Below are 14,408 nucleotides of genomic sequence, written 5' to 3'. Positions count from 1 at the left end.
CAAAGCAAAGTCAGACCTACAGTCTTACCGGTCGGATGAGGGATTTCAAAACGTTCTGAAGAGTGCACAGAAGTTGGCAGAGGAACTTCACACTGAAGCTATTTTCCCACCCATTCAAGAATATAAGAGTCACCGAAGAAAAAGACATTTTGATTACGAGGCACGGGATAATCCCATAAGAGACCCCAAACAACAACTCTAAGTTGAATTCTTTAACCAGGTGCTAGATTGTGCAATACAGTCAGTTGAAGAACGTTTCATGCAGCTCAGGGAACACAGCAGTATATTTGGGATGTTGTATGATATTCCAAAACTCCTCACTATACCTGAAGAGGACCTACAGCAGCAATACAGGGCACTAGAGACAGTGTTGACACATGATGAGATGAGCGATATTGATGCGAGTGATTTAGGTGATGAACTGAAAGCCCTTTCAAGATACATTTCAGCAGGATCAACTCCAAAGGCTGTTCTGGAATATATGTGCACAAATAAGATGACCACCCTCTTTCCAAATGTTTTTGTTGCTCTGCGCATACTTCTAACACTTCCTGTAACAGTTGCCAGTGGAGAACGCAGCTTCTCCAAGCAGAAGTTAATAAAACACATCTACGCTCCACAATGACACAGGAGAGGCTGGTCGGCTTTGCAACCATCTCAATAGTGCATGAGCTGGCCCAGACTGTGGACCTTCAGGAAGCAGTTCAAATCTTTGCAACCAAGGCATGGAAAGCACCACTTTGATTATTCAAACAGATAAAAATGCCAGTGTTTACTATGCAGACAAGAAAAGTTACATTTGCTGTTCAGGCGTTTGAAAGTGTTACTTAAAATTTTTGAACAAGGCATTTTAAGTTGTTAGTTCTCCTTTATTGGGGTAGGTAGCAGAGTAGCACCATGAGAGGAGTAGAACAGGAAGAAGGCAGAATTGATACCTTTCAAAATTTTGGTCCAAGCAAGGAGGCCAAAATGTTGTGGGCCGGCCCTGCAATCAACACACTGGTGTGATCCAGTGCAGCGGGCTAGACAGGTCCGCGTGCCTGATCCAGCACAAGAGGGAGGGAGGGGAACTCCCAGAGCCTTTTTTCCTGCACCAGACCATGGAGGTGTTTGTGAGGTGCGAAGGAAAACTCACCTCAGTTTTGGTTTTCTTGGGGGCATTGCTGTCCTCCCCTTCACTCTCTGAAATCTCCTCCATCCGGCCCTGCTTGCTACCCTTCGGGGTGCAGGACTCCTCCACCCGTCCTTTCTGCAAGGGAGAGAAGGGAGGGGTCACACATGGAGCTCCTTCCACAAACTCCCACAGTGCGTGAGAGAGAGCTGACATACAAGTGATTTGTACACAAAATGACAGATTGGACAGATTGACACAGGACCCTGGAGATTTACGAGTCATGGTTTCTCTAGCACGTCACAACCTGGCAAACACAAACACTGAAAAGGGTTGGTGGGGGAATAACCTCTTGGTAAAATGGTGGGGGGATAAGCAGGTTCCTGAAGGCAGGGTGGAAGAACCAATCCCTGCCAGGTTCTTGGTGGACCTCACGGTACCACTCAATATCACACTCATGTTTCCTACCTTAGTGGTTTGCCGGGATTTCTCAGTTTTGCCATCACTGCTAGAGGTGCTGATGCCACCTGGGGAGGCTCGGCCCCGTGACCTGAGCTCCTCTCGGGGTCCCGGAGTCTCCTTCTTCCGTCCACTCCGCATTGACATCTAAAATGAGAGAAAACACACTGAGAGTGCCCAGGGCCATCCTTACCCATATGCAAAGTACGCAGCTAGTTAGGGCAACAGGAAATTTGGGGCACCGAATTTCCTGGTGCCCTGCGCAGCTGCATGCTGCTCCAGCCACTGCTCTGCCCCTTCCCACTGCTGCTCTGCCCCAGCACCGCCCCCACTCCACCCCTTTCCCAAAGCCCCCACCCCACTCTGCCCCACCCCCATCCCACCCCTGCTCCAGCTCCCACTCTTCCACCCCGCTCCGCCCCAGCCCCGCCCCCACTCCCCTGAGGAGTACAGCAGGGCCGGGCCTGCACTCACTGGCGGCGGGAAGTGCAGCGGCCTGGCCCAAGCCATGCCGCCAATGAGTGCTGGGGGGTGGTTCCCCCCGTTCCCCTAAGCCAGCCCTGCCCCCCCACCACGAGGGGGCTACGTAGGGCCCCAGAATAGCTAGGGACGGCCCTGAGAGTACCCTGCAGCTCCCCCTGCTATGCAATCCCTGCCCCACCTTCCAGCTCTGCTGAAGCCCTCAGTGCTGACCCACGGCATCCCACTGCTCCAGTCCTACATTCACCACATAGCTTTGCTGATGCACCTCAGTCCTGACCCACAGCTCTCCTTCTTTTCCAGTCCTTGGTTCCCCACCACCTCCTCCCCTTTCACATACCGAGTCTTTATTCTGTCGAGTCTTCATTCTTTTGGGTGTGGGACCCCCATTCTCCTTGGCCCAGTTGGATGAAAACATAAATTTATGTCACTTTCCCCCCCTTCCGCTGTTCCCCGGGAGACTGAGATGATGGCCTCAGGGATTCGGGCAAGGTCAGCTCCTCCGGAAGGGGGGCTCACTCCAGAGATACTACAGGTTCTTAGTGGACCCTGAAAGACAGAGACCGAGACAAAGACAGAAAAATGGAAAAAGAGAGTGAGTTGTGTGTATGAGGCCATTTCACACCAAAATCTCAGCTTGTGATATAAATGCCAAAAAATTACTACTATTGCCATATCTTTTATATATAAGCCTAGGGATCTTCACTAATAAGAGATAATACTCTTAACGCTTGCTCACTGAAAGGCCACAGAAAATTATTTAAGATTATTATCTCTTACTCCCATTGTAGTGGAGTGGTACCCATGTGATGGAAGGAAATTGGTCCCCTCACTATTTGGGGTGTTGAATTTTTACATTATCTCAAATTGTTTTTTACATTTTATTTCACTGGTTACTTTTTTATTTAAAGGGGGGATTAAAAAAAAAGAAACTGCTTAAAAACATTAGCATTTAAGTTCACAATCATGATTCTTCTGACTTTATAAGCAGCTCTTTGCAGCTGGTTTCAGTGCAGTCCTGACCTTACAATACTCTTGCCCAGTTACGTTAACAGTCATAGCTCACCCAGAGAAATGGTCTCCAAGTGGTCTTTGCTGCAGGTTACATTATGGAAACTCAGCCCCCACAACACACACACCCATGAATGCAACACATCTGCAACACACATCTGCAACAAGTTTATTATACAGAGATGCTGACAAGTCCTGTTCATGTTGAACATCTGCAGGGGTGCCCAATATACACAAGCATATGCACTTTAACTTGACTTTGCAAGCCACAAATGAAATCTGGCCCATTTAACTTTGAATCTTTCCTCAGACCCCTCTGATCCCTGAAGTGTTTTCTGTGGCTGTTCTCTGAGCTCTCCCAGCTTGTCACTGTCTTTCTGGGATTGAGGGGTCAATGGCTGAGTGCACGATTCCAGGTGGGGTTTCTCCTGAGCCACACGGAGAGAGACTATCCCATCTCTGCTCTGGGACATGTGCCCCCTCACAGACTTTATCCCAAGGGTGGATAGTTCCCAGAGAGAAAAGTAGACCTAGTGGATAAGGCATTAGGGGCAAGAAGTCAAAGCCTCCATTGCATCTGAGATGACTAACTGACAGCTTTGGGAATGAGCTGGGGTTTAATGGATTAGCACAGGGACATTGGGAATCAGGATTCCTATAGTCTCTTCCAGCTGTGGGTGGGGAGTGGGTCCTAGAGGATTGTAGCAAGGGAAGTGAGGATACTCTAGATTCTATTCCCTGCTCTAGCAAGGGAGTTTGGGTCTAGTGGGTTAAAGCAAAGAAACTCTGAGTGAGGATTCCTGGATCCCATTCGCAGCCTTGCCTTTGACTTGCTCTTTTACCTTGGGAACTTTTCTTTCCTGTATCTCAACTTCCCCATCTGTAAAATGGGGATAATGATACTGACCTACTTCTCAGTGAGAGGAGTATGAGATCTATTTAATTAATACTTTTAGATTGCTTGGAGATCATAAGGTGAAAGGCACTTGTGACTTTAATTTCATTCATATTTTATCTGCCCCTCATGCTGCAGGTCATCTGGGGCCCATATAACTATAATTTCCATACAAATTAATTTAGCCCTAGTCTTGGGCTGATTGCACTGATTTAAGTAAAACTAATTTAAAATTGATCTACTTAAACCATGCAAGCCCCTCATATAGACACACTTGAATCAGTTTCAATATTGCTTATATTGTTTTAGCTTAATTTGGTCATTTGTGTCTAAATCAATCTAGTTAAACTGATGAGATTTATAGTATAGACAAGGCTTTAGAATTAATGTTTGTCAAGTGAATTTCCTCATAATGCAAGTACTAAAAAGAAAGGAAATTCTAAGCTACAGATAACGTTCACATGCAGTTTCCAAGCATTAGACATAAATGACACCAACACTCTCTAACACACTCACTTTAAATTCAACATACTATCATCCTCAAGTCACACATCAAATAATTGAAAATCACACTGTAATGCACAATTTTAACTTCAACCTTCCAACACTATGTTATTTAATAGCTTAATAATGACAACTAGTCTTATCTCCACATACCAGATTCATGTCAGAGAAAGAATACAAAGCTGAATACACTCCAAATTTCTTTCTTATCAGAAATGTTTCCTGGAATACCTACAATATGTAGATCAAATGTACAACACACAGTTTCAAACAGGCACAAATATTATGCATATTTTTAAGTGAGAGTAATTACCCACTGGAACAGATTACTGAAGGCTGTCATAACATCTCCATCACCTGGAATCACTACATCTTTCTAAAATATATGATGTAATTTAATCACAAATTATTGGCCTCAATACAGGAATTACTGTGTGAAATTCTACGGCCTATTATATAAGGGGTCAGACTGGATGATCACAGTGGTGCTTTCTGACCTTTATTTTTATGAAATAGAAACATGGTCAGCCTTTCATATCTATATTCATAAAGACATGGAGAATGGCAGGGACCCCTACTCAAGATAGTTAAGTCCCAGGCAGACTGTGAAGAACTATAAAAGGATCTCTCAAAACTGAGTGACTGTGCAACAAAATGGCAGATAAAATTCAATGTTGATAATTGCAAAGTAATGCACATTAGAAAACATAATCCCAATTATACATACAAAATGATGGGATCTAAATTAACTGTTACCACTTAAGAAAGAGATCTTGGAGTCATTGTGGATAGCTCTCTGAAAACATCTGCTTAATGTGCAGCAGCAGTCAAAAAAGGTAACAGAAAAAACGGTTACTCACCTTCTCGTAACTTTTGTTCTTCTAGATGTGTTCCTCATATCCATTCCAATTAGGTGTGTGCACACCGCGTGCACAGTCGTCTGAAAGTTTTTCCCCTAGCAGCACCCATTGGGTCAGCTGTGGAGCCCCCTGGAGTGGTGCCTTCATGGCGCTCAATATATGACCCTGCCGACCTGGCACCTCCTCAGTTCCTTTTTGCTGGTTACTCCAACACAGGGGAAGGCAGGTGGGTTTGGAATGGATATGAGCAACACATCTCGAAGAACAACAGTTACGAGAAGGTAACTGTTTTTTCTTCTTCGAGTGATTGCTCACATCGATTCCAGGTAGGTGACTCTCAAGCCTAGTTATGGAATCGCTGATTGGAGCACCGTTGTGCCAAAAGCCGCATCATCTCTGGCATGCTGGACGATGGCGTAATGAGAGGTGAACATATGTACTGAGGGCCAAGTTGTTGCCCTGCAGATTTCTTGTATCGGGACCTGGGCCAGGAACGCCGCTGATGAGGCCTGAGCCTTTGTGGAGTGTGCTGTAAGAGCCGGGGCTGGTATTTTGGCCAGCTCGTAGCACGTGCGGATGCATGACATGATCCAGGAAGATATTCTTTGAGATGAGACTGGGAGCCCTTTCATCCGGTCTGCGACAGCTATGAACAACTGGTTCAACTTCCTGAATGACTTAGTGCACTTGATGTAAAAAACTAGTGCTCGCCGAACATCCAGGGAGTGCAGCCTCTGCTCACGGCTACTGGCATGAGGCGTAGTATAAAAGACAGGCAGGAAAATGTCCTGACTAGTATGGAAGCGTGACACAACCTTAGGAAGAAAGGCTGAGTGAGGTCTGAGTCGTACCTTATCCCTATGGAAAACCATATAAGGTGGGTCTGAGGTAAGGGCCTTTAACTCAGACACCCTCTTTGCAGATGTAATGGCAACCAGAAGGCTACCTTCCACGACAGATAGAGAAGGGAGCAAGTCACCAGCGGTTCAAATGGGGGCCCCATTAGCCTGGAGAGGACCAGGTTAAGGTCCCATGTGGGGACAGGCTGCCTAATCTGGGGATGTAGCCATTCCAGACCCTTGAGGAACCGACCAACCATAGAGTTGGCAAAGACGGAGCGTCCAGATGCTCCCGGGTGGAAGGCCGAGATAGCAGTGAGGTGTACCTTTATGGAGGACGCTGCCAGGCCTTGCTGTTTCAGGCACAGAAGGTACTCTAAGATGAGAGGTACAGGTGCCTGGAGAGGGGGTATATAACGCTGGTCACACCAACAAGTACATCTTTTCCACTTTGCCAGATATGTGGCTCTAGTGCAGGGCTTCCTGCTGCCGAGTAGGACCTCCTTGCCTGTTTTGAGCACAGAAGCTCCATGAAGCTTCCAAGCCGTGAGGTGGAGGGACTGCAGGTCGGTGTGATTAAGGCAACCGTGGTCCTGAGTGATCAGGTCTGGGAGGAGAGGCAACATCACCTGGGCGTCCACTGACAGTTCTAGGAGTGTGGTGTACCAATGTTGTTGAGGCCACGATGGCGCTACCAGAATTATCTCTACCCCGTCCCTGTGGACCTGGAGTAGGACCTTGTGCATGAGAGGGCATGGGGGAAATGCGGAGAGCAGGCAGCCTCCCAAAGGTAGCAGGAATGCATCCATGATTGAGCCTGGGCTGTGTCTCTAGAAGGAGCGGAACATTGGGCACTTTCTGTTGCTCTGGGTGGCGAACAGATCGACCTGGGGAAACCACTCATGATTGCGGAAGGACCTGCTGAGGTGGTCTGCCACTGTGTTCTGAACTTCTGGTAGATAGGATGCTTCCAGGTGAACAGAGCGCGTTATGCGGAAGTCCCACAGCTGGAGCGCTTCCCACCATAGGGGAGAGGACTGGGTTCCACCCTGCTTGTTGATGTAAAAAATGGCAGTGGTGTTGTCCATCAGAACTGCTATGCATTGACCTTGTAGTCAGGCCTGAAATGTCTGGCATGCTAGTCGCACTGCCCTCAGCTCCTTGATGTTGATATGGAGGGAAAGCTTGTCCTGTGACCAAAGGCCCTGCATTTGGAGGTCTCCCAAGTGCGCTCCCCATCCCAGAGCTGACGTGTCCGTTACTAGGGACAAGGAGGGCTATGGGCTGTTGAAGGGGACTCCTTTGCACACTGTCCAAGAATTGAGCCACGATTGAAAGGACTCAAGCACCTGCCCTGGCACCGTGACCACCGAATTCAAGCTGTTGTGTCCTGAGCGATAGGCCGAAGCAAGCCATGCCTGTAGAGGCCTGAACTTCAGTCTGGCATGCCAAGTCACGTAAGTGCAGGCTGCCGTGTGGCCGAGGAGACTCAGGCATTCCCTTGCTGTAGTGGTTGGTTATTGCCTCAGCCCTTGAATGATGTCCATCATGGCTTGGAATCGGGACTCTGGCAAAAGTGCTCTTGCCTGAACCGAGTCCAACACTGCCCCGATGAATTCTATTCGTTGGGTTGGTGCCAAGGTTGACTTGCTCAAGTTGAGGAGGAGACCCATTCTCTCGAATGTGGATCTGACCAATCAGACTTGAGACTCCACCTGTCCCCTGGTGCAGCCCCTGAGCAGCCAGTCATTGAGGTAGGGGTATACCTGCACCTGCCTCCAATGGAGGAAAGCGGCCACGACCGACATGCACTTGGTGAACACTCGGGGGGCTGTTGAGAGGCTGAATGGTAGGACTGTGAATTAATAATGCTTGGGGTTGACCACCTGTGTGCAGGCCGAATAGCTATATGGAAGTATGCGTCTTTCATGTCGAGGGCGGCATACAAGTCTCCTGGATCCAGGGAGGGAATAATGGTGCCCAGGGAGACCATGTGGAACTTCAACTTTACCATGAACTTGTTGAGTCCTCGCAGATCTAGAATGGGTCTGAGACCGCCCTTGGCCTTGGGGATTAGGAAGTATCGGGAATAGAATCCCTTGCCCATGATCTCCTGAGGAACCTCCTCCACCGCTCCCATGGCGAGGAGTGCCCGCACCTCCTGGATAAGGAGTTCCTCATGAGAAGGGTCCCTGAAGAGGGACCCTGAAGAGGGATGGGGAAGGGGGGTGGGAGGGAGGGTAGGAGCAGAATTGGAGGTAGGAGGGATGAAGGTCAGGGTCTGCCAAATAGTCTTAGCATTGTCCTGTATAGTCTTGATGAGGGGCAGAGCCACCCTCGGATTGTCCTCCGACTCCACCACCTCCTCGACCTGCAAGCCCATATTTCGTGCCACCCTGCAAAGGAGGTTCTGGTGGGCATGGCTGTCTATGGGGGGCGGTCCACAGACGGAGGTGCCTGCAACCACCTCGTCCGGGGAGGATGACGAGGAGGCTACTGGGTGAACAGGGTCCTCCTGACCCTTTGGTCTCCAGGGGCCTCCTGTCTTACCTCTCTTTCAGGGCCAACCACACCTTGATCAGGCTCAGGAACTGGGGTTAGTTCCAGGGGAGGTCGAGCTATCAGTACCTCCTCAGCACCCCTAGGGGTGGGGGACTGGCTGATGCCTCCGGCACCTACAGTTAAGAGGTTAACGAACGGGAACCTTTGGATTGGGTGCTCTGGGCCTGGTGGTATGCCCACAGGGTCCAAAATGGTCCCTGCCACTGAGAAGGCCATGGCCCTGCCCCCACCTCAGGCCTTCCACGGCCCAACCGGTGCCGGCCCCGCTGTGAGTATCTAGACCCTGTCTCTGAGTGTGAAGATGGGGACCAGCACTGCGATGGCCAGGGCGGTGCTGAGTGGAGCTGGACTAGTAAGTGGCGCCGTGAGGCTGGGGAGCGGCGCCACGATGCTGGGGAGCGGTACTGAGATCAGGATCTGTGTGGGGACATTGACTGGTGCCGGGATGACCGATGCCGGGAGTGGGACCTGCTGCGCAACGGGGCTCGACGTGAGGATTGGCGTCACGATCAGGAGCTCTGGCGTGACCTGGAACGGTGCTGCGAGTCCAACCAGTGCTGCGACTGTGAGCAGCTCCAGGACTCTGAGCGGCACCGTGATTCCACCAGTGGTGTTGAGGGATGGAGCATCACCGGTTTCCCTCAAGACGGTGCCACACGTTGCGGTACCGGAGGCTTGGCTCGAAGGACTGGGGACCATGGTGCCATCATAGCAATGAGGTCCCTCGCGGCCTCAAAGATGTCTGGGGTGGATGGCAATTCCACTTCCTCAGTGACCTGGCACGGGGAGCCCAACAGCACCAAACTCGACGGTCCCCCTTGCGGGGCCAAAGTCGACGGTGCTGGCTCCAAAGACTTTGCCATGGGTGCTCCTCTCTGGGATGCACCCCATTGGCTGTCTCCAAAGGGGTGGGTCTCTGAGTTGGAGATCCATTCCTTCCCTGCTTCTGGTGCCACTTCTGTGTCAGGGAATGGGACCGGTGCCAGATTGATCCCACCAGTTTCGGCACCGGGGAGCAGCGGTGCAGCGGGTCTCTCCCAGAGTCCTTCTATGGTGCCGCTTCTACCATTGCTGCCGGGGCGCTGCACATCGATGAGCTCGGTGCCTGATCTTGCCGCGCTGATGTAGGTTGCAGTCTGAGTGCCGCCTCCATAAGGAGTTGCTTGAGGCAAAAGTCTTGTTTCTTTTTGTTCTGGGGCGAAACCCTTTACAAATCCTGCACTTGTCCGCTTGGTGTGCTTCCCCCAGACACTTTAAGCAAGCGCCATGGGGGTCGCACATTGGCATGGGCAGGACTTGCAGGGACTTGCAGGGCTTGAACTCCTGGGACTTAGGCATGTAAGTCCCCCAAGGAGAACACAGTCAGGATGAAGGGTAAACCCTGCAACCAAACAGCTAACTAACTAAATAGAGTAATTAAGAACTAACTAAGAACTAAACAACTACAAAATACAAACAGTCCAAATAGAAGCTAGGGAAATGTGGAGAGCTTGCAAAGCAAGACACCACAGTTCCAAAAACCGTCACTGGCGGTAAGAAGGAACTGAGGAGGTGCCGGGTCAGCAGGGTCATATATTGAGCACCATGAAGGCGCCAGCCGACGGGTGCTGTTAGGGGGAAAACGTTCCGACAACTGTGCATGCGGCGCGCGCATACCTAATTGGAATCGATATGAGCAATCACTCAAAGAAGAATGTTAGGAACCATTAGAAAATGGATAGATAATAAGACAGAAAATATCATATTGCCTCTATATAAATCCATGGTACGCCCACATCTTGAATAGTGCATGCAGATGGGGTCACCCCCTCTCAAAAAAGATATATTGGAATTGGAAAATGTTCAGAAAAGGGCAACAAAAATTATTAGGAATATGGAACAGCTTCCGTATGAGCAGTGATTCATAAGACTGGGACTTTTCAGCTTGGAAAAGAGACGACTAAGGGGGGACATGATTGAAGTCTATAAAATCATGACTGGTGTGGAGAAAGTCAATAAGGAAGTGTTATTTACTCCTCATAACACAAGAACTATGGGGTCACCAAATGAAATTAATAGGCAGCGGATTTAAAACAAACAAAAGGAAGTATTTTTTCCACAATGCACAGTCAGTCTGTGGAACTCTTTGCCAGAGGATGTTGTGAAGGCCAAGACTATAACAGGGTTCAAAAAAGAACTAGGTAAGTTCATAGAGGATAGGTCCAGCAATGGCTATTAGCCAGGATGGGCAGGGATGGTGTCCCTAGTCTCTGTTTGCCAGAAGCTGGGAATGGGCGACAGGGGATGGATCACTTGATGATTTTCTATTCATTCCCTCTGGAGCACCGGGCATTGGCCACTGTCGGAAGTCAGGATACTGGGCTAGATGGACCTTTGGTCTGACTCAGTATGGCTGTTCTTATGTTCATATGGGTGGGCACCTTACACTTCCCATTATCAAAAATTCTTGGTGACTGTTCATGAAGACGTCTATCCTCCCCTACGTGGTTTTGCAGCAGGAATGGGGAGCTGACTTTTGCTGGCCTCATGAAAATCTTTCCAAATTTGGTTGAGTTGAAAGACACTGAAAATTGCCATTGCATGTCTGTGTCTCACACCGCATAGCTTGTTTCTGTCTTGCTGCCAAAACCATTCAAGATTCCATTTATGCTGGGCATGCACCGACCCAGTGTCTCACTTCAGCAGTCCACACTCAGTGACCCTCCAGGCAGGATGAAGACAAAATAAATCCTGCTCCTTTCCCAAATCTACAAAGCCTTTTGCTTAGGGGCAGATGCATTCCACTGGGAACCAGAAGACCACGAGTTCTAGTCTCACTTCTGCTAATACTAATAAGTGTGTACCCTTTACTCTTATCACTGAGCAAGGCCTCACAGGTTACACAAGCTGGGCATAGACTTTGCCACCTAATACAGCAGGGTCAAGTCTCATCTACTTAGCTACACTATTTCCCAGAAAGAGTTTGCCAAATAGTGGTAGTTGGTTCAGCTGCCTGTAAAATGGGGCTACTCCTGCTTGCGTAACCAGGGCGTAGACTCTTACAGAGTATTTCCCAGACATTCCCCCCACTTCCCTCCCCCCAACATGTTGTAAAAACTCCGGGGCAGGTTTGAAAGTATTTACCAGATCTCCTCTCCGGACAGTTCCGGCTGAATTTAAGTCCCATATGTAAACCATTGGTTTCAGTGTGTAGCCAGTTTGGGGGACTTGAAAACACAGTTCCCACAGACTGCAGCACAGAGGCTGGGGAAATTGGACACGACCTGTCTAGTCTGTGCCTGAGACACAAACAACCTGTGAGCTCAACTGACAAGCAGGGCAGACAGCTTCAGGCCCATCACAAGACTGTTTGTGTGGTGAAAGCTGGCTGCGGGGAAGCGACGTTACACAGCAGCTGAGGAGCAGCAGCCCCAGGCCTGGTCTACACTAGAAAATTAGTCCTGCATAAATACATCACTCAAGGGTATGAAAATCCATAGGCAGCACTAGGTCAATGGAAGATACTCCCCCAAATGACAAAAGTTTTACCAACTAAAAGCGCCGGTGTGAACAGCGGTTTGTTGGCAGGAGCTTTCTTGCCGACAAACCTGCTGCCACTCGTTGGGGTGGAAGATTTTTGTTGGTGGGAGGAGCTCTCTCCTGCTGAGAGATAGCAGCTACACTGCGCACCTTTTAGTGGTACAGCTGTAGCGGCACAGCTGTGTCGCTAAACGGTGGGTAGTGTAGATAAACCTCAGCCAAAGGGCCTGAGACCAAAAAGGGCAGATGGAGCCTCCACAGCACCTGAGATGACTATCAGCGGGCCCCAGCAGACCTCCCCAGCTAGGGTGACCAGATGTCCTGGCAAAATTGGGACTGTCCCGATATTTAGCTGTTTGTCCCACGTCCCAACCGATGTACCGTCGGGATACCATTTGACCCGATATTTGGTGCAGGGCTGGACTGGTCACCCTAGCTGGCAGGCTCCCTACCTGGCTCTGCGTAGCTCCTGGGAAGTGGCCAGCAGGACCCTGCGACCCCTAGGCAGAGCGGAGGCCAGAGGGGTCTCCATGAGCTGTGCCCGCCACGAGCACCAGCTCCGCAGCTCCCATTGGCCGGGAACAGCAGCCAATGAGAGCTGCAGGGGTCGGGCTTGCAGATGTGAGCATCACGCAGAGCCCCTTGGCCGACCATAACCCTAGGAGCCTGAGGGACTTGCCAAGCACTTCCCAGGAGCCACCCTGCCCAGATCCTGTCCCCGCCAGGTGCCTCTGCCTCCTAGGGTCAGGAGTGGCCAGGGGACTCTGTGCGCTGCTTGCGGCCAGAGGCCCCACCCCTGCAGCACCCATTGGCCATGATTCCAGCTCCCCCCAGACCCACTACGCCCAGCGCCCTCCCTCATGTGTCCTGATATTTTACTCTTGCGATCTGGTCACCCTATACCCAGCACTGGAGCCGGGCAGGACCTGAGACATCCACCCCAGACCCACTCCACCCAAACAGGACATCTGGCATCCCCAGCTGGGGATACCACTTGCTTCCCATTCAGATCCAACTCAACCTAAAGCTGTGGGGAGACTAGTGGAAATTTTTGTTATATTTTCTTAGTATGTGAGCATTTAGGGCCTGATCCAGTTTGCACTGAAGTTAATGGGAGTCTCACTTATTGCTGTGTGATTGGTTAGTTATTCAGTTAGTATCCCCAATTCCCTACCTTTCCCCCTTCTTTTATTTTACCCTGTGACATTCTGTACCTCAGGGGAACATCCTACACCCCCCATGTTCATTCTTATAATATGATTGTTTGGTATCCAATGCAAAGTTTGTCATGTTGGGTATCTTCGTAAGGCTCATGATACACAGAGCATTGTTGCTATAGTAATATTATAGGTTGCAATTTCATGTATATAGTTATGAGGCTGAATATGTGTCCTCGTGGCTTAAAACAAACCCAGGCAAAACTCTCCAGGAACAGAGGGGCAGCTCACACCTCAGCAGGGCATGTATGGGACAAACCCAGTCCAGGCTCACAGGAACAAAAGACACTGGCCTAGGCAGCAACAAAGGACCTGTTGGACTCTCAAGTGAGTCACCGCCTTCTCTTGGTCAGTCAGGGACTATGACAATTTCCTGGTGCAAGTGCTGGAGGAACCAACTAGGGGTAGAGCTCTTCTTGACCTGCTGCTCACAAACAGGAAAGAATTAGTAGGGGAAGCAAAAGTGGATGGGAACCTGGTCGAGTTCACGATCCTGACACAAGGAAAGAAGGAAAGCAGCAGAATACGGACCCTGGACTTCAGAAAAGCAGACTTTGACTCCCTCAGGAAACTGATGGGTAGGATCGCCTGGGAGAATAACATGAAGGGGAAAGGAGTCCAGGAGACCTGGCTGTATTTTAAAGAATCCTTATTGAGGTTGCAAGAACAAACCATCCCGATGTGTCGAAAGAATAGTAAATATGGCAGGCGACCAACTTGGCTTAACAGTGAAATCCTTGCTGATCTTAAACACAAAAAAGAAGCTCACAACAAGTGGAAGATTGGACAAATAACCAGGGAGAAGTATAAAAATATTGCTCAGGCATGCAGGAGAGAAATCAGGAAGGCCAAATGACACTTGGAGTTGCAGCTAGCAACGGATGTTAAGAGTAACAAGAAGGGTTTCTTCAGGTATGTTAGCAACAAGAAGAAGGTCAAGGAAAGTGTGGG

General features: G+C 49.6%; 1 protein-coding gene across 5 annotated transcripts in view; it reads right to left on the bottom strand.

The window, feature by feature from the left end:
• Positions 1-14,408, bottom strand: part of ATN1 (atrophin 1) — a 61,222-nt gene that overhangs the window by 14,432 nt on the left and 32,382 nt on the right. For all 5 annotated transcript variants that reach the window (XM_074934199.1, XM_074934192.1, XM_074934208.1 and 2 more), the window contains 3 exons: positions 2,391-2,599; positions 1,580-1,717; positions 1,136-1,249 (listed from right to left, as the gene is read on the bottom strand). In XM_074934199.1, coding sequence (XP_074790300.1) covers positions 1,136-1,249; positions 1,580-1,717; positions 2,391-2,468 — 330 coding nt within the window. In that variant the 5' untranslated portion in view covers positions 2,469-2,599. The remainder of the gene's footprint in view (positions 1-1,135; positions 1,250-1,579; positions 1,718-2,390; positions 2,600-14,408) is intronic.

This window comes from Natator depressus, chromosome 1 (assembly GCF_965152275.1).
Source record: "Natator depressus isolate rNatDep1 chromosome 1, rNatDep2.hap1, whole genome shotgun sequence".
Lineage (NCBI taxonomy): Eukaryota > Metazoa > Chordata > Testudines > Cheloniidae > Natator > Natator depressus.
This window is presented reverse-complemented; position numbering and strand designations above follow the sequence as displayed.